Below are 27,651 nucleotides of genomic sequence, written 5' to 3' on the forward strand. Positions count from 1 at the left end.
CTGATTTTCCCTCCTATTCAATATGAGTAAGGCTGTTCTATTGAGCTGCAAATGTCACAGAAGAAATAAAACATCCCCACTTTTGAAAAATTTAAATCCCAACCTAGGAATAAAATTGCACCTTTGTACAAAGCTATACAACTTCTCCGATTTCAATGGAACTACAGCTGCTTATTTTAGAGCTGAAAATTCAGTTTAGAGCTGAAAATAGTCCACAACAGCTTCTGTCCTTGGAAAATGCTGTCCTGTGACTGCTTCAGAGGAGTTACATGGTCTAAGCAGGCACTTCAAATTTATTTTCAGCCAAGATGATGGGAAATAACCACATTCATTTAGTTAGTGATTGGTTCTACTGCTAAAATTGACAGAAATGTTATCCTCTTTCCCTAAACTCCTCTTATTTTAGAGGAAGGTGAGGTTGTTATGGCCCAGGAGCTACATGAATGTCACAGGTCGTTTGGGATCCCAGGAATATAGCAATGGTCACTTCAGCTTGTTCATTGCCACAACAAAGCTTCTATGCTTCATGTGACACAAGGCAATGCCTGGTGGCTGAGGGAATAATCCCATATTTTCACAGTACAAATAAATACACCTCATACTGTGCTGCATGTGATTCCTCCTTTCCTGCTTGTGTGAAGCAGAAATACAGAGTAAATCCATTCATTCTCTTCTGACAGAAGAAGGAATAAACAGTTCTACCAAAGCAAATTAACTCAATCTTTTTACCCAGGATGTCTTAAAAGAAGATCTGTACTCAACAAGATGTGGGCTTTTTAACTCTAAAAGACTGTTGAGATACGAATGCTCCATTTATTTAATATAAAAACTGTTTCTTACTGTGTCTTCCTGTATGGAGGCAATAAAGTTCAAAATCCAGTTGTTTTTTATTCAGAGGTCTTTCTGCATTCTGTGGAATACAGACAAAATTCATGTGCTCGCAGTGAGCTCAGTGTACAGGTAAATGCTAATCCCTTAGCACTGTTCTGAAAACATACATAAGAACAAATGCTAATTAGAAAAAGGATTAAAATATAAGACAGTAATTGCTCTCATGACTGTTGCATAGTTTAATATGGCTTGGAAACACCATTAACAAAGGAATTGTGCCTAAGGGAGCAGTCCACCTTTGCAAGTAAGACTAGCTGTCAACACTGGCAGCTACACCCACTGCTGGCAATTGAACATTCATCAAGGGAGAGCAAGGAAAACTCCAGCCAACACCTAAATAAACTCTTAGGAAGGTGGAAACAATGCTGACATTGGGCAAGGACAAAACCAGCAGATGAGCAAATCCTCAGACACCAAACCACACTGAGTGCACGGTTCACCCAATGCCCATCTGCAGGGCTGCGTTTCCAGTGACCATGGCACTCAGCTGCCAAGAGAAAAGGCAAAGAAACACAGGAGAAAAGGTTTACAGAGCAGGAGACAAACAGGTAAAATTCCACCTGAGGATAAAGTGGAGACCAGCATCACCTCCTGGTATTGTGATGCTCAAGATGAAAAGAAAGAGAAATGGTACACTGAAGACTTAACATGAGTAAAACGCATTGGCAATAAATTGATGCTGCAGTCTTCTCATTTTTCCAGGCTGAATTCAGCTCAGATTAAGTCTGAGGTGGAATGTGCCTTGCATAAGCATTTTTTTTTATGTTTGGTTTGGTTTTTTTCCCATGTTATCTTCTGAGTCATAGAAGAACAGTAAATTATTTGGCTAGATTGAAACTTAGAGCACAAAATAAATTTACAGACAGTGAAGGTGTGGCTAATACCTATAAGGAATAGGTCACGTACTCCTAATGGAGCACAGAGCTAAAACTTTTAATGTTTCACTCCAAGCTTCAGCATAATCAAGACAGAGAGGTTTTGTTCTCACAAATTTTGGCCCAGTGCCTTTTAGGTACGTGAGTGGAAACCCCTTTTTCTGCTCATCTGTAAGATGTACTTATTGCAATTATGACATTACTACCTTTAACTTAAGAAGCAGGATATGAAAACTGCAGACCACTGTAAGCATCCAGCAAGTACGCTCCAAAATTTCTGATCAAACTGCTGAAATACCAGACTGAAACAAGTGCCTGGAAATTAATTGTTACTGACAGAAATTTTGCTTTTCACCACTCAAGTTTTTATCAGATAGGTGATTCTAAATGACAAGAGCGGGGTTTCTCATCTCTGAAAGCAAAGCTGAAAGGTGAGCTCCAAGAGCATTTGTGTGGGTGGGCACAAAATCAAAGCAAATTCTCTTTTGATAAAATTTTATATTCTTTGTAGAAACATGGAATTCAATTTAGTGAAAAAGAGACAGAAGCAGCCAAGTCTCTATGATCACGTACTTTCCCTTAATAAAGTAAATTAACAAAAAATACACAATAAACCCACCGCAAAAAATAACCTGGATTTGATTCAACTTTGGTTTGGGTGAATCACTCCTTCCCTAAGTTTTCTAGCATTACCATCCAGAATGAAGAATATGGAAGGAAACAATCTATAACAGCACCTGGAACAGGCTCCTCTTTCACAGGGCAGTCATGATAAATAGAAAAACAAAACGTGTGTCAAAACAGTGGTGTTAGGCACGAAAACACCCCACTGAAGTTTCGTGACTGTACAACTACAAAGTCCAATTTTAAAAAACAAATTGCTCTTGCCATGAGGAGTTGGCAACAATTGCACTGAGTCTCTCACGTTGCTGACACACCCAAGCCAGGACTGCTGGCCACTGAAACACACACTCTGTCACAGCCACGTCTTGAGCAGATGCTGGGGAAGGCAAGGCACCACTTGTTTGATTATTTAGAATAGAAGGTTAATAATCAAAGCAGATATGTTTGATATATTAGCTTTTTTTTTTAAAGTCCTAGTAGTCAAACAGAAGCCAGGACTGATGGATCATTACATGCTCACAATTCATTGTCTACTAAGGACACACCAGCAATTTTTCCAAGATTCAACTTCTGTTGTCTAGACTGGCACTACCAGATACACATGAGAAAGCTGCCCTGCGTCTGTGAAAAGCAGCAATAAGAAAGAAATATACCTATGGCAAATAAAAGAAATATACCTATGGCAAATAAAACTACCAGCGTCATGAAGCGTGTGGCCAAGATGCAAGCAAAGCTGCAGAGCAACTAATGACTATGTATTACAATTTGTAAAATGTAACTTTATGCTGCCTTTTGCTTTTTATCATCCTTCCTACTCAGCTCCTTTTTACTTTTGTTGCTAATCAGACTTCTGCACTTGATGAAGTATGTCCAAAATCCTTACATTTTGGTCATGCAATAAAGTTGAAGGAAGGCCTGCATTCCCTATTTTAAGGGAATTTTTTTTTTGCTCTCTTAGAAGTCCTTAAAGAAGACTTTATGATAGCATTTATTTCAATGCTTAAGCCTTGAGACCAAGGTTAGGTATCTGTGCTCTCTGATAAGAAATGTTAGCAAAGGACTTGTTACACGGTTGGTTTGTCTCACAAGCGCTGCTCACAGCAGATGCTGACCCCTGCAGTCATAAATGCAACCCAGCAACAGAAGAGTGATTCCAGCTCCTCTTTAATGAGACAGAGGAAAGCATCACTTCACTGGTGGAGGTGCGCCTTCACCATTCTTCAGATAAAAAAATCTAGCCTTGAAATTAAATTAAAAGTCTCCTTTTCACTAATCTTCCACCCTAGTTACTCAAGCCAGTGATGACTGTTAATTCACACAGCTCCTGGTTTATCTGTAAGGATTCTCAGCGACTGACACGAACGCTTATCCGCAATCCATTTTACACCCACTAAGGAGCGCATGAAGGAGAAAGGGCAGCTTGATCACAAGCCACCCCTGTATTTTATTTTAACAATGAAATCTGGCAGGGAACTGCTTTGAGTTTACAGCCACAAGCTGGCAAACACCGGAGAAGCTGAAGTGCTAATCACTGCACCTCCTCCTCGCATCCTGGATACCTGCCCTAGCGAAAATAACTTGGGCAGCAGAAGGAGCCGCTGCTACAGTAGGAGCCAGCAGGATGCATGTGAGGCGGGGTAATTCAGAGGGCAGCTGAACGAGCAGAAACCAATCAAAAATCGTTTCTCCAGCCCAAACCGACTCCAACCCCAAGCCCGGCGGGGTAACTCGGTCGGCGGGGTGTGTCCCTAGGGCTGGCTGCGGGGGCTGTGACCAGGCGATCTCCGGGACGCGCCCCCGCCATTCCAGGCACAGCCGCGGGCTGAGGCGCCACGCGCGCCCCTCACGGCGCACGCGCCCTAACGGCCGCCCGGGCACGCTCCTCCTCCTGCCAGCCCGTGACGCGCTGGCGTCAGACGCAGCCTCGTCCCGGGGCGGGGGCGGGGCCGGGCGCTAACGGCGCGACTTTTCAAAATGTCGGCGGGGGGGGCGCGGAGCGGCCGGCCCCGGGCCCGGGAGGCGGCGGGGCTGCGCCGGGGCGGGCGGCCCGGGGCGCCCTGATGGGCTAACCGCGCCCCAGGCTCTCGGCACGACCGGCAGCGGGACCCGAGGGAGAGCGGCCGGCGCCATGGCGAGCTGCATCGGCGAGAGGATAGAGGTGCGGGGGGGCCGGGCGCGGGCTCGCCCCGCTGCCGGCGGGCGTGGGTGCGAGCGCGGTTCCTCCCGCGCCTTCGCCCCGTCCCCACGTGTCCGCGGCCCCGCCGCCGCTGCCATGGCAGCCGGGGGCGGGTGTGTGCCGCGTCCCGGGTGTACCCCGCGGCGGGAAGGCGGCCCGGGCGGCAGCGGCAGCGCGGTGCCGGCAGCAGGATGCGGCGGGGGTGGCTGTGCGGGCCCGCCGGGCCCCGCCGCCGCGCCCCGGAGAGCTCCCCACAGGTAGCGCCGGGCCGCCTCGGGCTTGCCCGGATCCCGGGGGTGCGTGGGCTCCCCGCCGCTGGCGGGAGAGGCGCTGCGAAGCCTGGCTGACATACCGCCGGGCTAACGAGGCCGGTTTGTTCCTCTTGCAGGATTTCAAGGTGGGGAACCTCCTGGGAAAGGGCTCCTTCGCGGGGGTCTACCGAGCAGTATCCCTGAAAACCGGCCTGGAAGTGGCCATCAAAATGGTAAGGCAGCCGGCCAAGGAAGTATGTGTTTCCCTAGAGACCTGCAACAGCCTGGGGTTCTGCAGTTGGGCAGCAATGTTTGGGTTGAATGTTTGTAAATAACGGACATTGAGACTGCAACTCGATCCTGAAAGATGCACCACAACTAAATAGACATAGTAACTAATAGAAATGCTTTTTAGTGTTGACTATATTTAGCTTATCTGCGTAGCAAAATGAGATTGAAGTTTCTCTGCTAAGTATTTCAGAAAAAAATATTAATAAGTATTAGTATTGATAATGTTAATGATTGACTGGTTGCAGTTGTGGTGTTCCTCCAATTATCTATTATACTTGTTCATTAAAAGAGTATACTAAGGTGAACTGTGTGAAAACTTGATTGTACTTAAAAATTGTTAAGCAAATATGCACTGAATTTCTTAAGTTATGCTGTGATCCACTTACAGATCGACAAAAAAGCCATGCACAAAGTTGGAATGGTACAGAGGGTTCAGAATGAGGTGAAAATACATTGTCAGCTAAAGCATCCATCTATACTCGAGGTAAGAACCATGGGGTTTGTAGAGAGGGCTGTATATGTGACTTGCTGCATGGTCTGCAAAATGGAATTTCATTTTTTCCTTGGTTTTTTTCCAGCTTTATAACTATTTTGAAGATAGCAACTACGTGTACTTGATACTTGAGATATGTCACAATGGCGAAATGAGCAGATACATAAAGAACAGAAAGAAACCCTTTTCAGAAGATGAAGGTGAGATTTTTTTGGTCTGTGGAGCCATCTGTAAAGATTTAATTCTAGAGGAAGAGTATTTAAAGCTGCCATCACAGTTTCTGTACCTTAAAATCTTGTCATAAGTGATAATCTAGAGATTGATTATTATTGTGCATATATTCACTTGCAGTTCTATACACATTTGTTTCTCTTTGTGCTATTTGGAGTATAAAAAGATGGTGATCTTAGAAGGCAGAGACAGATAGAAAGTAGAGCTTACCTTTGTACTTAAAATTCTGTTGAAAGGTGGGTCAAGACTGGGAAGAGGAAAGAAAAAGAATAGGAAAACTGGCAACTTCTGCCTTTACTGCTTCCAGGTTCACCTCACTGCTCACCTCTTGCTCAGTTCTTCCAGCTTACCTGCTTCTGTATCAGTTTCTAATTTAATTCCATGATTCTGCTATAGGTGGGGATTTTTTGGGACCTGGGCCACAGGACTGGATTAATGGGGTATGGCTATAAAGGCATCATTAGTTTAACTTGTGTCCATTTCCAAAAGTGATGAGCAGCTTAGCATTAATTCTTAAGAATCTAATTTGAGAAAGTTTGGGCCAGTTGAAAATCTTTCCAGTCCTGTTTCCTGTGTTACATAAAGAGCAAAGTTGTGCCATTTTGCTTAAAGTAGAAAGCAGAAAGTTAATTCCAGTTTCACTAGTATGACACCTAAAAACAGAAACAAAACAAATAGCAAACTTCCAGCTGAGTTATCTTCAGAGCTGGGATTTCATCATAGCAACATGTGGTTTTGTTTTGACAGCGCGACACTTCCTGCACCAGATTATCACGGGCATGCTGTACCTCCATTCCCACGGAATACTGCACCGGGACCTCACCCTCTCCAACATCTTACTCACCAGCAACATGAACGTCAAGATTGCTGACTTTGGGTTGGCGACTCAGCTGAAGATGCCTCACGAGAAGCATTACACCATGTGTGGAACTCCCAATTACATCTCTCCGGAGATAGCCACGAGGAGCCCGCACGGGCTGGAGTCCGACGTGTGGTCTCTGGGCTGTATGTTTTACACTCTGCTCATTGGCAAGCCGCCTTTCGACACGGACACGGTCAGGAACACGCTGAACAAAGTGGTGCTGGCAGACTATGAAATGCCAGCCTTCTTGTCGAGAGAGGCACAGGACCTCATTCACAGGTTACTGCGCAAAAACCCCGCGGATCGCTTGAGCCTTTCCTCGGTCTTGGATCATCCTTTTATGTCCAGGGGTAGCTCTGCACGGAGCAGAGATCTGGGAACCTCAGAAGATTCCATGGACAGTGGAAATGCCACCATCTCTACGACCTTCATGGGCTCTTCCAGCATCAGCACCAGTGGTAGCTTGAAGGAAAAGAAGAAGCTGTTAGTTGGACAGCCCCTCCCAAATAAAATTACTTTTTTTCCTACAAACAAAAATTGCAGTAATAATTCCTCAGGAGACGAAAGTGGTTCTTTCCGACAGTGGGGAATTCAGGGAAAAGAAACTGGAGTCAGTGGCAGGGGAAGAACCATGCAGCCTGCTGAGGAGAGGCCACATTCCCGCTACCTCCGAAGAGCCCACTCCTCAGACAGGTCTGGCACATCCCACAGCCAGACTCAAGGCATATCCAACGCCATGGATCGATGTCACTCCTTGGAAGTGCTTTCCAAGCCTAAAATAGGAACGAAGGAAAACACAGAATACTTTTCACCTGCTAACAGCTATACTGATATAGGAGAAATATTTAAGGCGAAGACTTGTAGTACTTCTGGTTCTTTTGAAGAGCAGATATCTCCACCTGAAAAAGATCAACCACAGTAAGGATCAATTTTTTATTCAGCTGAAATGTAGAGCTCCTTTATTGTCTTCTTTCCTCTTGCAGCAAGTTGATTATTTTTTTCCCCACAGTAATTGTAGTAGAGAGCCTTGCTAATTGTTCTTTGTAGAAAGAGACAGATGAGGGGAGAAGGCATTCAAAGTGCAATTATCAATATGTTTACTTGCTGATCTCTTGAGGTGATTTTTTCTTATGCTTAGAGAGGATAAAACAAAAATTCAGTAAAGATTAGGCAATGTATTATTTATTAGGCAATATATTTATATATTAGGCAATATATATATTATATATATAATATATATATTATATATATAATATATATATTATAAAGATGGTGTGCCAGAAGCAAAGTGTCAGTCGTAGACAATTATCTGAAATTGAGTCCTGTACTTATTTGTAACTTTTGTGAAAATTCTGGCTCCTTTTCTATAGACTTTCCACAAGCAGAATATCAAAAGAATGATTTTCTGTTTTAATATAAGGACTTCCATATCTTAGTTCCTGCATTTCTTGCCACATTAAGAACTGGCATAATTTCCTATGTTTTCTCTTCAAGGAAAAGACAAACAAGAAACTGTAAAAAAAGTAAATGGAGTAAGAAGATTTTCTTGACTGTTCTCAGGTGTTTGACATAAGCAAAGTTCAGTGAGCATGTGCATTCTTTGTAGTTTGAAAAATGTTTGAGAAATGAAAAATTTATACAAATGTTACTGTAATGCTTACTTTTGTTCCCCATGACTTCACAAAGCCATGCTGAATGTAAACATGAGAGAATATTAATGTGAGTGTGGGGACTAACTTAATGGTTACAACTTTTTTTATGTTGTTGATTATAGGAAAGCCTCTTACACCTGTAGTTAGCTTGCACAGCAATCTTAAATACAAGTCATAAGTCTTGAATTAGATGGTTTATATTCTGTGGTTTTGGGGTGGTTTTGGTAATAAGTGACCTCTTGCCAATGTCATCATCACTGCAAGAAGTGCAGACAGGTTCAGGCTATGGAGATAAAAAAATCTCACAGGAGCTTAGAATTTACAACAGATGAGTGACTCTGCAGTAAATGGTTTTGTGTGCATTCTTTATCCTTCAACATATGGATTATAGCTTGAGTGAGTTCACTTGTGGCTATATATATGTCATCATCTAAAAAGCTGGTAAAAAATCATTATAATTTTTGGGTTTGATTGTATTTTATATAAATTCAAAGTATTTTGGATTTGGCATCTTTCAGCTGCATGTTTGTTATGCTGAGTGAGTTACACAAGGCTCAAGGGTGTCATGTCATCACTGGGTCTTCTCCAAGGCTATGGATTAAGAGCTAGGTGTAGGAGCAGCTACTGCTGGCAGCATTATCCTAACTTTTCATTCCATTTGGAAACTATTTTATTTTCCTATTCTTTACCCTATGAAAAAGAAGCATGTTCTATGCTTCCTAGATCTACAAAATGCCACCTGCCTTTCCTAAATGTTCTAAGTGTCCTGCTTTCTGCAGCTGTAGCATTTTAACTTTTGTTGTGCAAGTGTCTTTGATACAAATTTGATTATGTGTGTAACTTTTATTTTGTAGCTCAAATTACCTGTGCCCAGTGAAGCCCCAGGTTGGTTTGTTAGAGCAGAAGTCCCAGGCTGAGACGATGCAGCAGTGGCTTGGAAGCATGCAAACAAATGGTGTGTTACTCATCACTTCTGTATTTTTGCAGTCAAGTAATAGTTTCAGTGGGATTTTCTATTCTCATTTCTTTGTACACTGAATTTGAATACATAGTTTCCTAAAACAAGCTTGTTATTTTCTACTACTATTTTAGCAAAAAAATAAACCCCAAAACAAAGAGAAAACCAGAATTTTAGACCCTGACATAATTACTCAATGTGTGTAAATATGTCAGAGTAAATATATGACAAAATACTAGCAGGTGACCTGAAAGCCCTGTTAATTTAGTTGTGCAATTGCAACTAAATAAGAGAAGATGGGACCTCAATGAATGAGAAAGATAATAAGGATGCAGAAGGATGGGTGGAGGAAAGGACAAAGACACAGAAGGGAAGGAGGTGTTCTTTGTTGTGCATCATATTACATCATATGAGTAATTTAATCATAACAATAAACCATAAATCCATTCTGGCCTCTTTTGGTTTGATGTTACTGGACTCCTTTCCTTCTTGTGTACAGGGAACTGGAATCAGAGAACATATGGCCTGAATAATCCTATTTAATTTTTGGTCCCTTCTCAACTGTTCAGCCACACAGCAGAAGGAGCACAATAGTGATGTGGGTGAGGTGAAAGTTGATCAAGGGCTTAAATATGAAAACTAGGGAAGGAGTTATAGGAAAGTTAAATATAAAAACAGGTGTTTAGAAGAAATAAATACAAGGATTTTAAAAATAAAACAAGGGACTTGGAGTATGCATTTAATATTTTGAGTACTAAGACCTCTGGCAGATGGTAAAACACTAGTTAGATAAACTGCAACTTACATGAAATTTGCTAGTAGTGGTAATCTGAATGGTAAATAAGCTGATTTTCAACAGACTAAACCAATTCTTGTGTAAGAATCTATTTGAAGTCCTAGCATTTTGTTTATAAATTACTCTTAAAAATTATTTTATATATGAAAACTGAAGACCATCATAACTGAAATGTAGGAACAGCTTAAAGTAGCACGGGAATTTTGCTAGCATTGGTACCGATGGTACTAAAAGGCCTGATGGTTTGGACTGAGAATTAAAGAAATCCCATTCTTCCCTTAAATAAGCCTTCAAAGACAATTCCTTGAAAAGCTTTTAAATATATATAGAATAAGCTTTTAAAGCTTATTATCTATATAAGCTATATATAAGCTTATATATGTATAGCTTATATACATATAAGCTGTATAAGCTATATATCTTAAAGATTATATCTATCTTATATTTAAAAGCTTTAAAAATTATTTAAAAGCTTTTAAATATACTAGAATTTTTTCCTTCTGGCTATGACTTTGAATCTGCAATGTCCCTTTGTGGTGCTTTCAGATCCTCTGGGACCACCTGCAGACCTGACTGGCAAGAGTAATGCCCGTGGAGGTTTTCGGTACCATCTGGAGGCGCAGCAGGATGCACCAAGGAATGCATGGAACACCTTAAAAGACATAAGGAATCACGGTGCTTCTGGTGACTGTCCACATTCTTTAAACCAGAGAAACCCACAGCAATGCATCCCTGGAGTTGTCTGCAAAAATGAGACAATTCAGCCTGGCCTCTGGCTGAACTCCAGAATGACATGTGGCCTTTGGTCAGCTCCAGAACAAAACCAAACTTGTGGCCAAGAACCATCAGCACACCAGAAACCTACACTGCGAAGTGTTGTGTCACCTCTCACTGCTCACAGGCTGAAACCCATCAGGCAAAAAACCAAAAATGCAGTGGTAAGTAACAGTTCTGAAAATGGGAACAACTGATGTGCTTAATAGGTGTCTTAAAAATCACTTGGTAAAATAGAAATATATATTTTTAGGAAACTTAATCTAGAATAATTTAGTTTAAAATCATAGTAATAAGATGCATCTTAGCTTTGGTATAGAGAATACTTAGAGCAAAATAGAGCAGACCTGTCTGTGTTTTGTCACTTAAGCCTCACCATTAGTTACCAGGCTGATACACTTCAGTCATCTTGAAGTGTTCTGCTTTAAAAAAAAATAGCACTAATAACAAAAGTTACTGTAGAAGCATTTATCTGTTTGAAGTGCATTTAAGGAAAAAGAAAAGCATTTATTAAAGCATTTGTGGGGGGAAAAAAGTGATATCTTACCTTTTGCAGAAAGCAGATTCATGTTTAATATATTTTAGGTGAGCATTCTAGATACTGGGGAAGTGTGTATGGAGTTTCTGAAAGAACACCGCTCACAGGAGCTTGTGAAAGAAGTTCTCAGAATATCTTGTGATGGAAATGTGGTGAGTACATTTTTGATTTCTTCACTGTTTTATGAAGTGCTTGGAGTTCATTCAGAGCTGTTTTTTTCTTCTTAAGTGATTATTTATTTTGAAATTCACTGTTTATATATGCACAGCTGTAAACTCTGCCCCTCCATAATAAAGCCATATAAATACAAGGAGCAAGCAATTATTTCAGAGAAAAAACTGGACTTGACTTTTTGAATAGGTGAAGTATTGGTGAAAAAGAGTGGCTGTTAAATAATTACTCAGAGGAATAGAGCTTTCATGGTAAAGCATAGTAATTAATTAAAATGTGAGTTATTTCCATACCTGTTAAAAGTGCAGAGTGCTGTAGTAAGTTGCAACTACACACAATTTTTATTCCCTTTTTGTAGATTGCAGTTTATCATCCAAATGAAGGAAGAGGTTTCCTTCTTGATGACAGACCTCCTCCTCCTCCTGAAGGCATCTGCACATATAATTTTGACAACTTGCCAGGTAACCTGAAATTTACTTTAAAATTATGATGATTAATGTGATATTTTAAGTGAATCTTGCAACTTTATAGCTTTTACCTATTACTTCTCAGATAACTCTGAAGTAAAACTCCTTTCAGAATTAGATTCAAACTACAGTTTAACTGGAAAATGTTTTGAAACTTCAGAAGGAAGTGTAACCCACAGGTTTTGATTCCTTTTATATGGAAGCTTTAAGGAGTCTCCCCTTTGCAATGTAGTGTACTAAAATTAAAACTCTTGTAGTCTTTTCCTCATTCATACTGGGAGCTGTTGGTGGAAATAAGTCACTTTCTCTAAACATGTCTGTCACATACTTAAATACTACTCACAACTTTCAGCTATCAAATACATAATTTAAATTACTTCTCTTCAAGCTGGTGTACAGTGTTTAATCTGCTAAATTCTAATTTTTTTAAATTTTCTTTTTTTAGAAAAGTACTGGAAAAAATACCAGTATGCAGCTAAGTTTGTGCAGTTGGTGAGAACAAAAACCCCTAAAGTGACATTTTATACAAGATATGCCAAGTGCATGTTGATGGAAAATTCACCCCCTGCAGATGTTGAAATTTGTTTTTATGATGGTATGTATTCATTTTTGCAGTTATGCAAATAGCTAAATAATGATTTTAGGGCTGTACTAAAATATTACCTAACACTAAACAACCACCACTCCAGTTTGCAGAAAATAGTGCACTAAAAGCAGTTTTTTGGATACCCTGCCTTTGTGTTATCACTTGTAGATTAGTTGATTCTTTAATTCCTTACTGATACCTTCCTCAGGAAGTACATGTTATTAAAGTGTTATTTGAATTATACATTATTCATGAGCTCTTCTTTCCATGGTTTAACTGTTATTTTATACAACTCACACTGAAAGTGTTCACATTTTCTTGCAGGAGCAAAGATCCATAAGACAGCTGGTATAACTCGTGTGATTGAAAAGTCAGGGAAATCCTTCACTGTGAAAGGAGAAAGCGAAGCAGGGTTGAAGAAGGAAATCCAGGCTTACATGGATCATGCAAATGAGGTAAGGTGTTTTACACAGACCTTTTCCAAGCAACTTCCTGAAAATTCAGCTTCCCTTTCACAAATGTGCTTCCTGTGTTGCTTTCCATGTTTTTTCATTACACTAGTAAGGAGGGAGGGTAATGTTCCTGGAAGAGCAAATATGAGAGTAGAGGTAATGGTTACAATCCCTCACAAGCAGGACTGAGTGCATAAAGCAAGTTTGCCTCTCTGGTGAAAGGATTAAACACAACAAATCAAGCTACTTCATACAACTTGAAAAATTCAGTACTGTTGAAATTCCCTCGTGTGGGCTCACTTGCCACACTAAACATGTATGAAATAGTTATACAGTTCTCAATTGAAAACTTTAATGACCTCCTCATTTCAGGGACATCGTATATGCCTTGCGCTGGAATGTGCTGTTTTGGAAGAAGAGAAAAGGAGTGGAAGTGCTCCATTTTTTCCAATAATTGTTGGAAGGTAATATCTTTCAGTTCAAAATACTGATGTATTTGAATAGTTATGTAATTATTGAATATTTATTGCATATTTATGTATTTGAACTTCTGTAGAAGACTCTTTCCATCAGGTGCTTTGGACAGTCCATGGTAAAATGAAGGAAGAGCTTTGTCTCCTCACTGGTTTATTTAATGTCTTTTGGACAGACCTTTTCCCTGTTTTTGTTATTGTTTTTCCAGAAAACCTGGTAATACTGAATCACCACAGGCTGTAGCACCTCCACTGTTGGACAAGACAAACTATTCAAAAGAAGTTGTGGCATTGGATAGAAATCAAGCTGCCAGTTCTACTCCAGTTCAGACTCCAAACTGTGCTCCTGTAAGTACAGAAGGATGTGCCATGGAGACCAGTCTCCCATGTTGCTGTTTTTCTTGACTTAATGGAATTACATTTGTATGGCCATAGGCTTTTATTAGCCATTTATGAGCATACTGACTAGAAATATTAGCTTTGATTTCAACTAACTTTTGATACCTGCATTTAAGAGCATGTGAAAAATCAGAACATTCCAAAACTTTACCACAAATGCCTCCTGAGAGCAAAGTTTGAAAATTGCTTACTTGTGTTAGACAGCACAGTCTTTAGTTTGAAAGCTCTGGTGTTCCCTCAGTGCTGTATAACACATGGTATCACAAAGGGTATTAGCACTTGTTGTTGTTGTTCTGAAATAATCAAGTGTTAGTGTGTATATAAGAAAAGGGTAAGCAAGAATATATGTGTAACCAATAAGGCTTTGTAAACAATTTCATCTGGTTTGTTTAAAAGGCCCACTAAGCTTTGGTTCCTCATAAAACTTCCTCAGCTGACTGAATTATACCAGGGTCACACTGAGTTTGTATTGTGAGCTTTATTGAATGTACATCAATCTACATTTGTAGGATCTGCATCTGATTGTGTAGTTTGTGTGCCTAGTACAGAATCTGACCGTTTCCACTAGACTGAAGAGAACTGACAACAAAAAGTTGTGTCCCTGTGGGGTTTTTATACTGCAATGCTGTGAAATGAAGCATAGAGGCTAAATCTGTCTGTATACATGAACAGGTGGCAACTGACCACTGCAGCTCATCAGGAGCATTAATGCCAAGGCTGTTAATTCTGTGCATCTCTGGGTTTTAGGTGGTGCCCTGTGAAAAGCCTACATTTCTGACTAACACTGTTGAAAAGACCTGCTCCTCTGTTCATCAAATGGAATGCAGTCCAAATTCAGCCCAACTCGTCAAATCTGTTTTTGTGAAAAATGTTGGTTGGGCTTCTCAGGTGAGAAATTAATAAAGGAGGCACGTCTATTCTTTTTCCTACTAATTTGAGATAAGTATTTTTAAGTCATTAACTTTAAACTTGATTTGTGAGGAATCATTCAGTTGTGCACTACAGCTTAATCTAAAATTTGTATGCAGAAAGATACTTTTAGATGTCTTAGATAAAAACCATGGTGAACTACATAAGCAGAAGAAACCTAAATAATAGTTCAGTATCTCAGTTACCACAGACTTCCTGTGGCTATTACTGCCTGTTTCAGTGTCCTTTGTCATTTAAATTTGACTCTAGTAAAAAACTGAAACTGTTTAACTTATCTGTTCACTAACATAGATGCAAAGATGTCATGAGAAGTTTTTAATAGCTACGTACCAGATCTGTACAAGAGAAATGTATCTTCTACAGCAGGAAAAGTTGTTTCCTTGCAAAGCCATCTTCTCTCTGCTTTTCTGTTGAATAAGCTTTAGGTTTAAAACATTGTTCTTGGCTATCCAGATAAAGTAAACTTCCTGTCCTAACAGAAAAAGTTCTCTTTATATATATATATATATATATAGTTTAAATTGTGCATACCTGTGGACTCTCACGAATGGGCCTCTTTTCAGAGTTTGGCCCTTCATAAAATTTCTTTAGGAGTGGTTAAGCTAAAGGTACATCTTGATTTATCTGACATTGACAAGGATAACTAAAGCCAAGCATCTGAAACCTGAGGAAGTCAGCATGAGACTACTTCTTCCAAATTAATATCGATGCAATCTTTATCTTTAAAAGACTGACCAAAATACCTAAGTACCTTCAGCAATTTTGAAAAGCTTTCAGCTTCCATTCTTAGAAGAGTTCTAAGTTTGTAATTGTGTATTTCATATGCTCAAACCACAATGTAACTTCTCTCATCAGCTGACCAGTGGAGCGGTATGGGTTCAGTTCAATGATGGATCCCAGCTGGTAGCCCAAGCAGGTGTCTCTTCCATCACTTACACTTCTCCAGATGGCCAGACAACCAGGTGAGCCTGTTCCTGCCATAAAAACATCCAGGTAACTCAGTACTAGGCTCTTGTACATCAGGTAACTTAATAGCTGCTACTGACTTTGGTTTGTAAATTTTAAACCTTAGCATTGCCATCACTTCACAGTTGGTTTGCTTATGTAAGCTTATTTAATAAAGAGAAGCACACATAGCCAACTGATACAAATAAATATTCATTTGTCATCTGGATAACAAATTACTAAAACAAGCTGGGAATGCATCTACTTGGTCTCCAGAGTACTGCAACTATTCATGTGTAGTATTAAAAACAGGGAGGTTGAGGAAAGTAGTATTTTGAAATAACTATATTGTAATGAAATAAAACAAATTATTTAAGCATCTCAGTTTTTCTATACTGCTTTGCCACTCTAGGTATGGAGAAGATGATAAGTTGCCAGAATACATCAAAGAGAAGCTGCACTGTCTGTCTTCTATTCTTGTCATGTTTACCAATCCAGCTGGTCCTCAATGACTAAAGGAAACCGGGTGTCATGGCACAAGAGCTTAATAAACTCACTCACTGACTTCACAGTAAAGTGACTGATCTTACTTAGCTTATGCAGAGATTCTTCCAAGATCTGGTAAAAAGCTAGGAAGGGGAGGGTTACTCTCTTTATATGTAGCAAATTGTGTGTGAAGTCTCATACAAAACATACTTTTCATTAAAGTGATGGATAAACTCATTCAAGCCAAACTTTGAGAAACTTAATTCTTGACTGTGTTGTCTTTGGAAATAATCTGAATCTGTTGTATTTTTTTTTCTTACTCCACTGCTTACTCAGTGCCAACAATCAAGGAAAACGCATCTGTGCTGTTCAAGTATTTGTAAATAACTTATATTTTTATGTCTTACAAGTAATATATGTAAATATGTATATGTTTTATAAGTCTGTTTTTATTTTTTTGTAGCAGCAGCATAAAACTTCCCTGCACAAGCATGTTATACAAAAAAAAATAAATGCAGTGGTAATTGTCTGGATCTATTTATTTGTTTCATGGTCAATTAGTCGTTAAAGGAGAAGAGTTAATAACTTTAGGTGGTTTTACCTTGTTTTACACATTGAGTAATACTTACAGCAACTGAAGTAGCATTAACAGTAGCTTTTCTCCTAAGCATTTGGCTTCAAGTGTGCTAACACTCCTGATGGTGCTTATATCTGTACTTAAACAATCTAAGACTTCCTTATCAGGCAGGAAAAGATCTTAAATGGAGTGGGATCCAAAATGATGTGGAGGAGGTGGAGGATGAAGAGTTTCAGAGGAGTTGGTGCTGGCTGTGTGCAAGCACAGCTGAGCTGAACTGATTCAAGCCAGTTCTCCTTGTTCAGCTGTGGTTTAAAAGACAGACCTTTGGTTGCTTTGTCATGTCCAAATCAAGGAAATAGCTTGCAAATAAAGAATTTAGCACTAGGAACATCAAGAACAATATACAAGTAGCACTTATTATGAATTAACTTTAAAAAGTGAAGTCCTTCTTCACAACATTTTGTGATTCTGTAGGAGGAGAGCCCATCAGAATAAAACTTCTGTATCCCCTTCAGTCAGTATTGAAAAATCATCTTTTAATTCAGTAGTCTCTTAGTGTTTGAACAATTGAGTATATAGGAATAATAATTACATTTATTAAATTCAAATAGTAGAGACATTAGACAGCAGCCACAACTCTCAAATTGGAGTTACTCCAGAGATTTTTTTTTTTCCCCAGTAGCATTAAAACAGCTAAACGTACCCGTACAGATGAGCTTAGGCCTCATTATGAAGGAAGATTAGAGTCTCACTTTTTAAAATGAAGCCTGAATGACTACAACAGTGTCAATTCCCATTTCTTGTACCCTAATATCAGAAGAAATAGAAGTCTGCAGATAATAGTGAATACCCAGGAGCCAGTTTTCTCCTTTCACTTAATTAACCACCACTGCTCAGCACAGTGCATTCATTCCCACCAAGCACAAAAGTGTAAACTATTGTGCTTAGACTTTTTTTCTTGTAGTTAAGAGAAGCTGTGCATATTTCAGTGCTGTAGGTTATCCTTCTTGCTACAAAAAGGCATTCAGCAAAATAGTAGAGGAAAAATTGCACATTTGGTTCCTTGCAGTTCAAGTAACAGGTGCTGAAACTGATTTTCAATGGCTCTTGGTCAACTTAAAGACCCAAATCCCACATCAACTACCTGTGTGGAGAGCACCTATCTTCCTCTGTGGTTCTGTCACCTGTAATTTGGAATCCTGGAGGAGAGGTAACAGGTTCCAGAACCAGATGGTTTGTATTAACCAGTGCTTACAAGCCAACAAACCCAGCATCAGAAGGTTTGCTCAAGCAGTGGTGTCTCCATACAAAGTGCATGCAGCTCAACTAATCTTGTAGTTACAAAAGAGTTACTAATCCTGATTCACAGAATCAAGATATTTCTTTTACTTGTTTCTGGAAAGGATGCACATAACCTGTGACCTTCACAGCTGCCCTCAGTGCACATGTACATCATACAAACTGTACACACTTCAAATGTGCCACGGTCTCACTCGGACCCATGACATTCCTTCCTCTGCTGCTAGAAAAGCAGGACACAGAAGCCAACTAACTGCAGCAGGGGTAACCAGGTATTGGGGTATGACCAAGTTAAATGTTCTGTCAACGTGCAAGTACAGCTGTACAGTTGTTAGCACACATCCAACAAGGTCAGTGGTTAGGTACTCCTCATTCAAAAGCAGTAATTAAGTATTACTTCTGCTTGGTTTTACTGCTTGGGGTTTTTTAAAATATGTATTTAACAATTCTCTTCCTGCATCCTCCCATATCTGACAGAAAATGCAATTAGTCTCTTGTATACGATCTCCAAGAGTAAGAGAGAGACTACAACTACTCCACAGATCAAGCTGAATGCCCAGCGTGGCCCCAGGTGTGTGTAGATTTGGCTCACAAAAACAGGCCCAAGGATCCGTGCTCCACTTCCAGAGGCAGTCAACCATCCCATGTAGACACCCTACAGCAGATCAAAAGCTTATGTAAGTGATACAGGCATTATTTAGCTTGCCATTAATTCCAACCCATTAGCCTAACTAGAAAATTCAGAAGTATTTAAACAACCACTTATCTTTCTTAACTCATTAAGACACTGATTACTTTTGTTTCCAAGAGTACTGCTCAGCCTCTCCAAGCTTTAATTCCAAGGCTCCACCCATAGGTACTCTACTGCTTTCTAACAAAAAACAAGTTCTGCCTGTGTTCTGGCTCAAAGCATTAAGTCTCTTTCACTAAAATATAACAGGAAAAAAATGGGCAAAAAGGGAATAAAATTTTTTGTTAAGCAATAATGTAAGTTTGCTATAGTGTTTTACCACTAAAACTTGTCCATACTGCGGCTCTAGTAGCATTTGTATTCTTTATATAATAAACTTAGTAAGAAACATTATTCCATGCTGGTACTCCAAATATGTAATTGGTAGTTACAAAAAGAACTCTGCCAGAACAGTCATTAAATTTTTGCATTGTGAGATTTGCATAAAAAGCATAAGCCTTGCTTTCTAATTCCCCAAGAGACTTGCCTTGGATTTTGAAAAAGATTGGAGCTCCTGCAAAGTTCTGCCCTGCTTATAACACACTGTTATTTGGCTGACGACAAAAGGAATTTTAACTAGACCCCTCATACTAACAAAGAGTGCAGGTCTTGCACAGCAAATGAAATAAACCATTTAGGGATGGTGCTTACCTGAGGCTTTGGTCCTAGGACTTTTGAGTATAAAGTGTAGGACATGACATTACAAACAGGATAGCCCAAGCCTATGAGCACATCAGAGCTGATGTACTGGGCCAGGTAGATCATGGGAGTGTGCAGGCACCAGGACTGTGTGACAGGGCAGCCCACGGGTTCTGCTGTGTGGTTGGATGGCAGCTGCAGCTCTGGCAAACTCCAGAAAGGCACTAACATTTCACTGGGGGCTGTTCTGGGAATGGAGTTGTTCTTTATTTCTGTAAAAATAAGTTATTAATATCATTAAGAACAAAAGTGCAATGAAAGGCTTTCAAAAGAAGGTGGTCTAATAAGACTTGAACTATACCTTGCCACTGGATATTTGGTAGTTTCTTCCCCCAAGGCAGTAAGATGAAGAATCCAACCAAGACTATCAGTAAGCCTGCATGGAGTATGGCACGCTCACCAGTCCTACCAAACAATGAAATTGCAGTTAAATTATCATTTAATTAATGGAAAATTTAGGTAGCTGCTAATGACACAGCCCATTTGTTTGTGAAACTTATATCTGACCAAAACGCCGGCAAGAAAAGTTACAAAATCACAGTAACTTAAAACCAGCATTTCTTGTGATTCAAGGGTAAAGACAGTCAAATAAGAGGGGGTTATGTTAACAGAATAAAGAACAACCACAATACCAAGGCTGTGCCAAAAGTGGAGGTATTTCATTGTCATAGCAAACCCAGACTCATTACCAAGTAAAAGGCTTGAGTAAGGGATTTAGCCTTGCCATAAAGTTTTTCACATTTAGCCAACACAGGAAACAAAATCCCCAAAACTTACTTTTTTGATAGTGTTTTAACCACCATGAAAACAATAACTGATTCAATGCCAATCACACTCAGGATTATCCCATTATAAAAAACAGCTTGTTTCCTGGTCCAGGAATACATATCCATTGTCAGTGGAGTGGCTATACTGGAATGACAGAACAAAAACACAGTAGTCATAAAAAGCTTCTTCCATACTTTAGTGACCATACATGTATCATCCCAAACATCAATGCACTACACCAGCCATACTCTGTAGCATTATTAATCTATTTCTGATAGTTCATGAAATGATGATGGAGTGAAAGCCAATAGAGACAAAAAAAATCAGACCCTCTGAGAACAAAAATTATAAACTTTTGATAATGTTTAAGTTTTAGCAACTAACCAGTCTCTAAAAACTCAGTTTTCTAAAAATAATGCAACTCATGACAGACCCTATTGTAAAATAAATTTTAACTGCATCAGAGCTCAAAAAAACTCGTAGAATAAATCATATATCCTCAAAGTATTTCCTAAGTTAAAAAAATGAAGTATACTTGAGCCTGAGATAATGATGCTATGTTTTACTTTGTTTCTTACAGACAGAAAATTTGGGAGTAAATAACATACCTCTTTAAGCCAAAAAAAACCCCAGTCATATAAAACAGTGTATTTCAGAATACAGCTGAATTAACTCTACCAATTGTTTTAATCATTACTGAAATAAAAGATGCACTGAAGCTTCTGGAGATAATCAGAATCATACTAAGAAATCACACTAAACTAAAACAAACAACAAGGTACTCAACTGAAAACATGTTTTCTCTGAAGATTTTAGGCAGCCCAAGTTAAGTTGTTTTTTTTAATACTTAAAAAGTTGATAATATGGATTTGCCTACATTCAAAAGCTTTTACATTAAATGTTTTCTATACCACAAACTATATATCTTTAGTTATTGTTGACCTTTAATTCATTACTTTAGTTACTGCTGACCTTTGATACATTATCAGTACACATCAGCTTGATTGCCTGTGGTTTTGGACTTCTCCTTAGGAAGTTAGGAAGATGAGTGGAACAGAAAATCCCTTACATGCACCCCCACTATAATTACTCTACATGTCTGAATATTTTGAGAGAAAACAGACAAACTTACGTTTCAAAGACAGCAAACACAAACAGGATGACAAAGAAGAGAACGTTGAGTGCTACCACAGCAACGTGGTCAATGCTTCCTTCTGTGTTCTGATCCAGAACATCACTTCCTGCAGCAACACAAAAGAATTACCTGAACTGCACACTGAGCTTTTTCTTATACCATCACAAATTACAACTGATTCCTTTAGTCTTCCATGTATTTAGCATGCAAGTTGGTGGGCAGCTAGGCAGTCACACTTTGCCAAATATAAAAGTATACAGTTTTCACATCAAAATGGAGTTGTTCAAAGTTCAATTCCACTGTCAATTAGAGGAAATTATTTCCAAACTGGTTACACTGTCTGTTTTCCCAATGAATATTCAGTGACAGCAAAATAAGCAAACTTCTTGAAATATCTGAACAATGGAAACCAAAACAATCTCTTCACAACTCAAAATTACACAGCAGAATTCTCAGGGTGAAAATATGGAAGGATCCATACAATTTTTTTTTTTTCCTTCTCTGCTACCAGATAGCAGTATGGGCACAACACGACAGATGAAGCCATTTCTTGACCAGCTAGAGAGAGATGTAGCCTATTTTCCACATCAACTTCCCAGTTCATCAGACTTTAGAATACTTCTAAATGCTTCTATGTAATAAGAGAGTACCTCAAAATTGTAATCACACAATAAGTTTTCAAGGAAACACTGGTACCTTCTCCATCAGAATTGATGCTTTTGTACTGCCGTCCCATGTCATCCACTCGATGCTCCCTAGAAATTTAGAACTTTTTTCATTAACATACACATTTATTTGATCTACTATTGAGGATATTATAGGATATAGGATAATATATATAATCCTATATAATATATAGGATAATTATTTGCAGCTCCATTAAACATCATCTACAAAGCTGACACCTGACTGCAGTGAACACTATTCAAGAAAGGAAATATTCTAGTGGGATGGGAGGATATCATATATCCAGATGCATCTGTACCAGGGGCATAGTGAATAAAAATGCCCCCAGAGAATCTTAAAGGAAAGACACAGACAGTGAGATCCCTACAGACAAGCAAACCTTATTTCTCCTTAGAGAAAAAACATGGGCAGCAACTACCAACACTAAAACTATGTCAAGCCTAATAGTCTAATATCTTTAACTTTTAAAATCAGTTTATATTCTAACTGTAACATCACCAAGATTCATTTATGAGCATCAGAAAAATACAGGTATTAAAGAAGGTCAAAACACTGAAAAATGAATAACCATTTATAGCTTTAACACTCCAGATTTCAGGTTTATTACTCCTCCTGCTGAGCAGCATATTATTTGCTACAACTCACCCACAAAAACAAGGTAAAGTATTTATAAGGTTTTTTTTTACTTGATTACCTGAATATGGCAAAGATGAGAATAATATTAATAACTCCTAACAGAGCTCCAAACAACACTGGTGCTGTGTACATGTTCAGCTGAAGACAAAGGAGTTTCCACGTTACTCCTTCTTCTCCAATAAGCGTAAAACATGTCTGAAAAACTTAAAAACATCAATGTACTGTGAAAATCTTGAGAATCACTAAGAAAACATTAGAACACATAAGAAAAGTTGTTCTAACTGCCAAGTAAAATTTAAGTATTATACCTGTCAAACCTTTTACATTTTGAGAATTCTACTCTAAATAAACAAAATGGATACCAGTGAGATCTCAGCTAGCCAGGAAAGTACTTGATTACATAAAATAAACAATATAAACAGCATCATGACACTTTTAGAACTGAGTTCTGAGTGTATCAATAGTTAATTTTCTTGGCAGACAGACAATTTATTTTTTTATCTCTTGTTCTTAACAGAAAACATTGGTCCTGGGACTGGATTATCACTTGTGCTAAGGGCAAACTAGAAAGAAAAGATGCAGTGGGGGGGGTTAAATTAAATTTTAAATTGATACTGAACAATTGGACAAGAATGTTTCATTTATATTGGCTTACAGAAGTACAGATTAGTAGACCCCATTTATTCAATTGCGATATCACTGACAAGGTGTGCCTTAAAATCCCCTGCATACAGCTGCTGAGGATTCCTACTCCCAATGCTCAATTTCAGCCTAGTAAGAGAAGTGAGAAAAGAATATTTTGCTTTACCTGGGCCTAATATGAAGCCAACTGCTTGGCAGGCACTGGTGTTGGCCATGGCACTAGTTCTTTCCGTCAGAGAAGTGGCACCCGCAATATACGATCGAACTACAGCCACATTTCCTTCAAAAAAAACCCAAAACCAGGCAAGTGTTCATGTAAATATCAAGCTCGTATTGTAAACTGTTGAGTGACATTTATTTCAGGGGTTGTTTCTTATTTTGCAAGATAATAAAAGCCAGCACTCCCTCCGGTATTTTTACACAACAGCACAATTACACAATTTTGTTACAAACCACTACGGGCCAACCCTTTGCTTTGTTAAATATTAAATTTTCATTCACATAATGGTAAATCTGGTATTAAAACTTAACGTTAACCATCTTACACCAGACACAGGATGTAATAATTTCCAGAAATGTAAATCCTGCCGTGTTTACCTGCTCCAAACCCCACGAGAGCGCGGGCAGTCAGCATGTAGTACTTGTTGTGGGCACGGGGCACGTGGACATAGGCATAGAGACAATTAGCAGCTACTGAAATAGCCGTGGAAATGACCAGAGGCTCTCTCCTGGGCCTGTAGTTGGACCAGAGGCCAAAGAGGGGAGAGGCAACCATTTGGCCAATGCTGTATGAAGCTATAATCCAGCCCAAGAAACTCGCATCCGCCGTCGGATCAATCTGCAGGAACACGTGAGTCAGGTCTCTGGGGGAAGCACTGGAGTGTTTGATATTAGCAGCAACACCCTTTGACAATTAGTACCTGGGACACCAAGGACTCTGTACTGTCATGCTTTCTCTGGGGTAATAAACCTTGGCTCACTCTCTCCAGCAATGCACCAAACCAATAAAATCTGCTTTGCTTCCAAGCCTGGGAATGGCTCACTTGCAGCAAACTCCAGGAGTCTTTGTACAGCACTGCTGGTGTTCTGGGCTAGAGACAGAACTTGAGCCTTCCATGCCAGGAGCAAGGAGCCACTTCCATTGGCTCTGCACGTGCCTGAATCTGTCCTGATTTACAAGGCTGGCAATGCATTTTCTTGTCTTCTGCAAGAATTCAGCATCAGCCTCACCTTCAATGACACCTCTAGGTCCCTGCCCAGGTTATACTCTTCCAAATTTGCATTTGAAAACTGCCTTCTACAGTTCCAGGGGCACTAAAATCCTAGCACAGATTAAACGGAGGTTTTAGGGACTTTAAAGATGTAAGAGGTGAAAGCCCTGAAATAAACTAAAATCACTATGCAAGAACAATGGCTATCCCCTGTTAGGAATATCAAGATCTATGTGTAACAATGTGACATTTACAAAGCAACTTCTACCTTCAGCTTCCTCTTTTTATTTATTTTTTTTTTTCACAACACAGACAAGTCTTGTCTACCAGGTTTTAATAACAAGACTTCTATTGATTTGCTGGCCAGGAAATCATGATATTGGAAAACCAAACATTTCTGGATTATGATGCAAAGGATTTCATTTTGCAAGAAATATAAAAGGTGTCTAAGTGGAGGGCAGAATAAAAGTCTCAAGGCCACACACCTCCCTCTACTTTTTCTTTTCCTAAATAAAATATCAGGTTTTGTATTATCTACTTTCTGAGCAGGAGTTTTCTGTTGTTAATTATTTTAAAAAACACCCCATATTTACAAACCTTTTGGAGATACGGCCACACAGACATAATTACAATTGAGAAACCTGTAACACAGTAAAAAATGAAGTTATTTTATTTGCCATTTTTATCAGTCATTTTCTCTCCTGAAACAGTTATTACAAGTTTATTTTTTCTGCCTCTAAATGTATAATTATAGTACAAATCTGTGCATTTCCTGCTTTTTTCAAGGAGTGGTAATTCCTTAATAATAAAAGTAAAAAAAAAAAATAAAATAGGAGGAACTATTTTCAAAAGATAATTTTATAGGTGCATACACACCAAACAAAAACCTCCTATGCTGTCCCAATGGAAAGACAACAAGGTTCTCAAAGTAAAAATAATTTCTTGATATACTGACATATCTGTATTTATTAGTCACAGACATTTTAATCAATAATAATTTAAAAAATAATTACTGAAGTATCCTATCAAATTTCAGATAATTTCTAGGCCCACAGAAAATCATCAAAGGTCAAAAATCAATCTTGTTGATTGGTCAAAAATCAACTCTTGTTTCTGGGGCGAGTTATTTAGGAATAAAATTTCAATTTGTCCCGCAATGGAGATGCAAAGCCCAGTAGGAGGAAACAAGTTTTGATACATGTTTTGAAATAGACAGCATACACTCCCATAAAGATCTTACCTCTTAAGAACTCCACGTTATTTCTGTTTTCATTCCCTAGAAGTTTCACTCTGGATGACAAAAGTGCAACCTTTGTTTTGTTTGGTTCTGAGCAATACCTTGCCACTACCTTTTACCACTACTGAACTGCCAGGGATTCATAACCCACAGACTTATGTAATCCATCACTTTGAGTAAAACCAGTTTTATTACTTATCAGATGTGACTTTCTGTTTGATTTGCCAGACTCATACATTCTCTTCTGAAGAATCAAACAATGCACCTTTTGTGAGGTTAGAACAGCAGCATTAAAGAAGCTCTCCAGTTGGAATTTAGAAAGCCCTGTCATTTTCAAACCAAAGTATATCAATTAAACATGTAACATCAAATTCCACATGTATTTACTCACCTACACTACTGAGAAACATTGTCAGGTACATGATCCAGATGGATCGCCACCGGCTCTTATAATGCTCCCGTGATTCCACAACATCCCTGGTTTTCAAACAGAAAGCAAGAGGGGAAAAAGAAATCATTATCAGATCCTCTTCTACTCGCTCCCACATGACACTGAAAACGTTTTTCACCAACCTCTCAATACAATTGTGTAACTCGTTAAGCAGGAGTGGATTTCCGCTCAGCAAAGGCTATGAAGAATTTATTTTTTGCTGGAAAAATACTAGCTTGACAAATCAAGCAAAAGAACAGAAATGCTATCACACACCAACACACAGAGAGACCTAGATCTGCAAACTCTTTGAACAGATATTTGGAGCATCACATAAAACCTTTAAAAAGTGGGTGTTAAACCCCTCACAGCTGTAACCTTAAAAGAACCACAAACCTGAACAACCTTTGCTTTGACTGAGAGCTACAGCCAGTCTGGTTTTATGACGAGAAAATAACAACATACGACATAAAAGTGGTGTGTAAAAGATACTGCTGTTGATAGCAAGGGCGGAAAAAAAATTAAAATTGAAGTTACAAACTAACTTACAAAGTAACGTCTATTCAGATGATGCAGACTCGGGTGATAGATATATAGATGCATAAACAGAGTTTACAAATGCTGTTTATAAAAGTTGTACCTAGACTTAGGCACACCTGAGATTTTTAAAATAAGACAATTATTTTGCTGTCAGAAGGGGGAAAAAACCCCAAGCGACGAACAGCTGCCCACGTATGAATTTATTTAATTCTATTAAATTTATTTATTTTTTTATTTAATGCTATTAAACACCCAGGCTTCTGCCGCACATCAGTCCTGCTCGGCGTTCTTCAGGAACCTCCCGGGCGGGTGGCTTGGTGCATTCCCGCGGAGGGAAGCAGCCCCGGGCCCTCTCCCGCAGCCGGGCCCCTCGGGACGGTCCGAGACACGAGCTGCGAGCCCCGGAGCGCCGGGAACGGCGGCCGGGACAGGACGGGGCCGCGGCCGGGCAGCGCCCCCAGCCTCGGGCCGCCCGTGAGGGGCGGGCAAGGACCGGGAACCCACGGGCGGCCCCTCGGCTCACACGAGACGGCGGCGCTGCCTCACAGAGGAACCAGCCCCTACCTGCTCTCCTCCTCCTCCTCCTCCTGGTCCTCACCCGCCGCGGGCCCCGCGGACCCCAGCAGGGGCTCCCGCCCGTCGGGACGCGCCTCCGCAGCGCAGCCCGCGGCCGCCATGGCCGCGCCCGCCTCACGCGCGCCGCCAGGGGGCGCCCGAGAGCGGCACCGCCCGTCCC

General features: G+C 39.6%; 2 protein-coding genes and 1 long non-coding RNA gene across 11 annotated transcripts in view; 1 reads left to right on the plus strand and 2 right to left on the minus strand.

The window, feature by feature from the left end:
- LOC135298660 (uncharacterized) overlaps positions 1 to 4,242 on the minus strand; it is a 20,042-nt gene extending 15,800 nt beyond the window's left edge. For 3 of the 7 annotated variants that reach the window (XR_010360694.1, XR_010360696.1, XR_010360692.1), the window contains exon 1: positions 841 to 4,240. This is a non-coding gene — a long non-coding RNA (uncharacterized LOC135298660). Of the gene's footprint in view, positions 1 to 840 lie in introns of all 7 variants that reach the window. The other 4 variants (XR_010360698.1, XR_010360693.1, XR_010360697.1 and 1 more) reach the window with 3 other exon arrangements.
- Positions 3,543 to 16,399, plus strand: PLK4 (polo like kinase 4). Of its 2 annotated transcripts, none has more exons than XM_064416443.1 (16): positions 3,543 to 3,611; positions 4,952 to 5,050; positions 5,497 to 5,592; positions 5,687 to 5,801; positions 6,580 to 7,612; positions 9,201 to 9,301; positions 10,647 to 11,038; positions 11,460 to 11,564; positions 11,942 to 12,044; positions 12,496 to 12,645; positions 12,961 to 13,091; positions 13,461 to 13,552; positions 13,771 to 13,909; positions 14,708 to 14,848; positions 15,746 to 15,852; positions 16,248 to 16,399. In XM_064416443.1, the coding sequence occupies exons 1-16, from the start codon at positions 3,558 to 3,560 to the stop codon at positions 16,345 to 16,347; spliced, it is 2,958 nt and encodes a 985-aa protein (XP_064272513.1). In that variant the 5' UTR covers positions 3,543 to 3,557; the 3' UTR covers positions 16,348 to 16,399. The 2 variants fall into 2 exon arrangements, with proteins under 2 accessions (XP_064272513.1, XP_064272514.1); XM_064416444.1 differs by lacking the exon at positions 3,543 to 3,611 and adding an exon at positions 4,344 to 4,548 and having other exon boundaries at positions 4,955 to 5,050.
- On the minus strand, positions 10,668 to 27,625 carry MFSD8 (major facilitator superfamily domain containing 8). 2 transcript variants are annotated; one of them, XR_010360689.1, is made up of 13 exons: positions 27,480 to 27,612; positions 26,337 to 26,428; positions 25,306 to 25,349; positions 24,095 to 24,335; positions 23,664 to 23,777; positions 22,914 to 23,058; positions 22,229 to 22,287; positions 21,530 to 21,638; positions 20,407 to 20,541; positions 19,931 to 20,034; positions 19,582 to 19,841; positions 15,642 to 18,855; positions 10,668 to 13,218 (listed from the first exon to the last, which is right to left on the minus strand). XR_010360689.1 is itself a non-coding variant. In XM_064416448.1 (12 exons), exons 1-12 carry the CDS (start codon positions 27,590 to 27,592, stop codon positions 18,640 to 18,642), a joined length of 1,626 nt encoding a protein of 541 aa, XP_064272518.1. In that variant the 5' UTR covers positions 27,593 to 27,625; the 3' UTR covers positions 17,417 to 18,639. The 2 variants fall into 2 exon arrangements, 1 of the variants encoding a protein (XP_064272518.1); XM_064416448.1 differs by lacking the exon at positions 10,668 to 13,218 and having other exon boundaries at positions 17,417 to 18,855; positions 26,337 to 26,422; positions 27,480 to 27,625.
- Between the last annotated feature and the right edge of the window lie 26 nt (positions 27,626 to 27,651).

The sequence above is a fragment of the Passer domesticus genome, chromosome 4 (assembly GCF_036417665.1).
Source record: "Passer domesticus isolate bPasDom1 chromosome 4, bPasDom1.hap1, whole genome shotgun sequence".
Taxonomy (NCBI): domain Eukaryota; kingdom Metazoa; phylum Chordata; class Aves; order Passeriformes; family Passeridae; genus Passer; species Passer domesticus.

Coding starts and splice junctions, on each gene's coding strand:
- PLK4 (XM_064416443.1), top strand. CDS start 3,558: ATGAGACAGAGGAAAGCATCACTTCACTGGTGGAGGTGCGCCTTCACC. Junction 5,051..5,496: donor TGGAAGTGGCCATCAAAATG/GTAAGGCAGCCG, acceptor ATCCACTTACAG/ATCGACAAAAAAGCCATGCA. Junction 11,565..11,941: donor TATCTTGTGATGGAAATGTG/GTGAGTACATTT, acceptor CCCTTTTTGTAG/ATTGCAGTTTATCATCCAAA.
- MFSD8 (XM_064416448.1), bottom strand. CDS start 27,592: ATGGCGGCCGCGGGCTGCGCTGCGGAGGCGCGTCCCGACGGGCGGGAG. Junction 21,639..22,228: donor CATCAATTCTGATGGAGAAG/GTACCAGTGTTT, acceptor GTGTTGCTGCAG/GAAGTGATGTTCTGGATCAG. Junction 18,856..19,581: donor TCCTAGGACCAAAGCCTCAG/GTAAGCACCATC, acceptor GATCTGCTGTAG/GGTGTCTACATGGGATGGTT.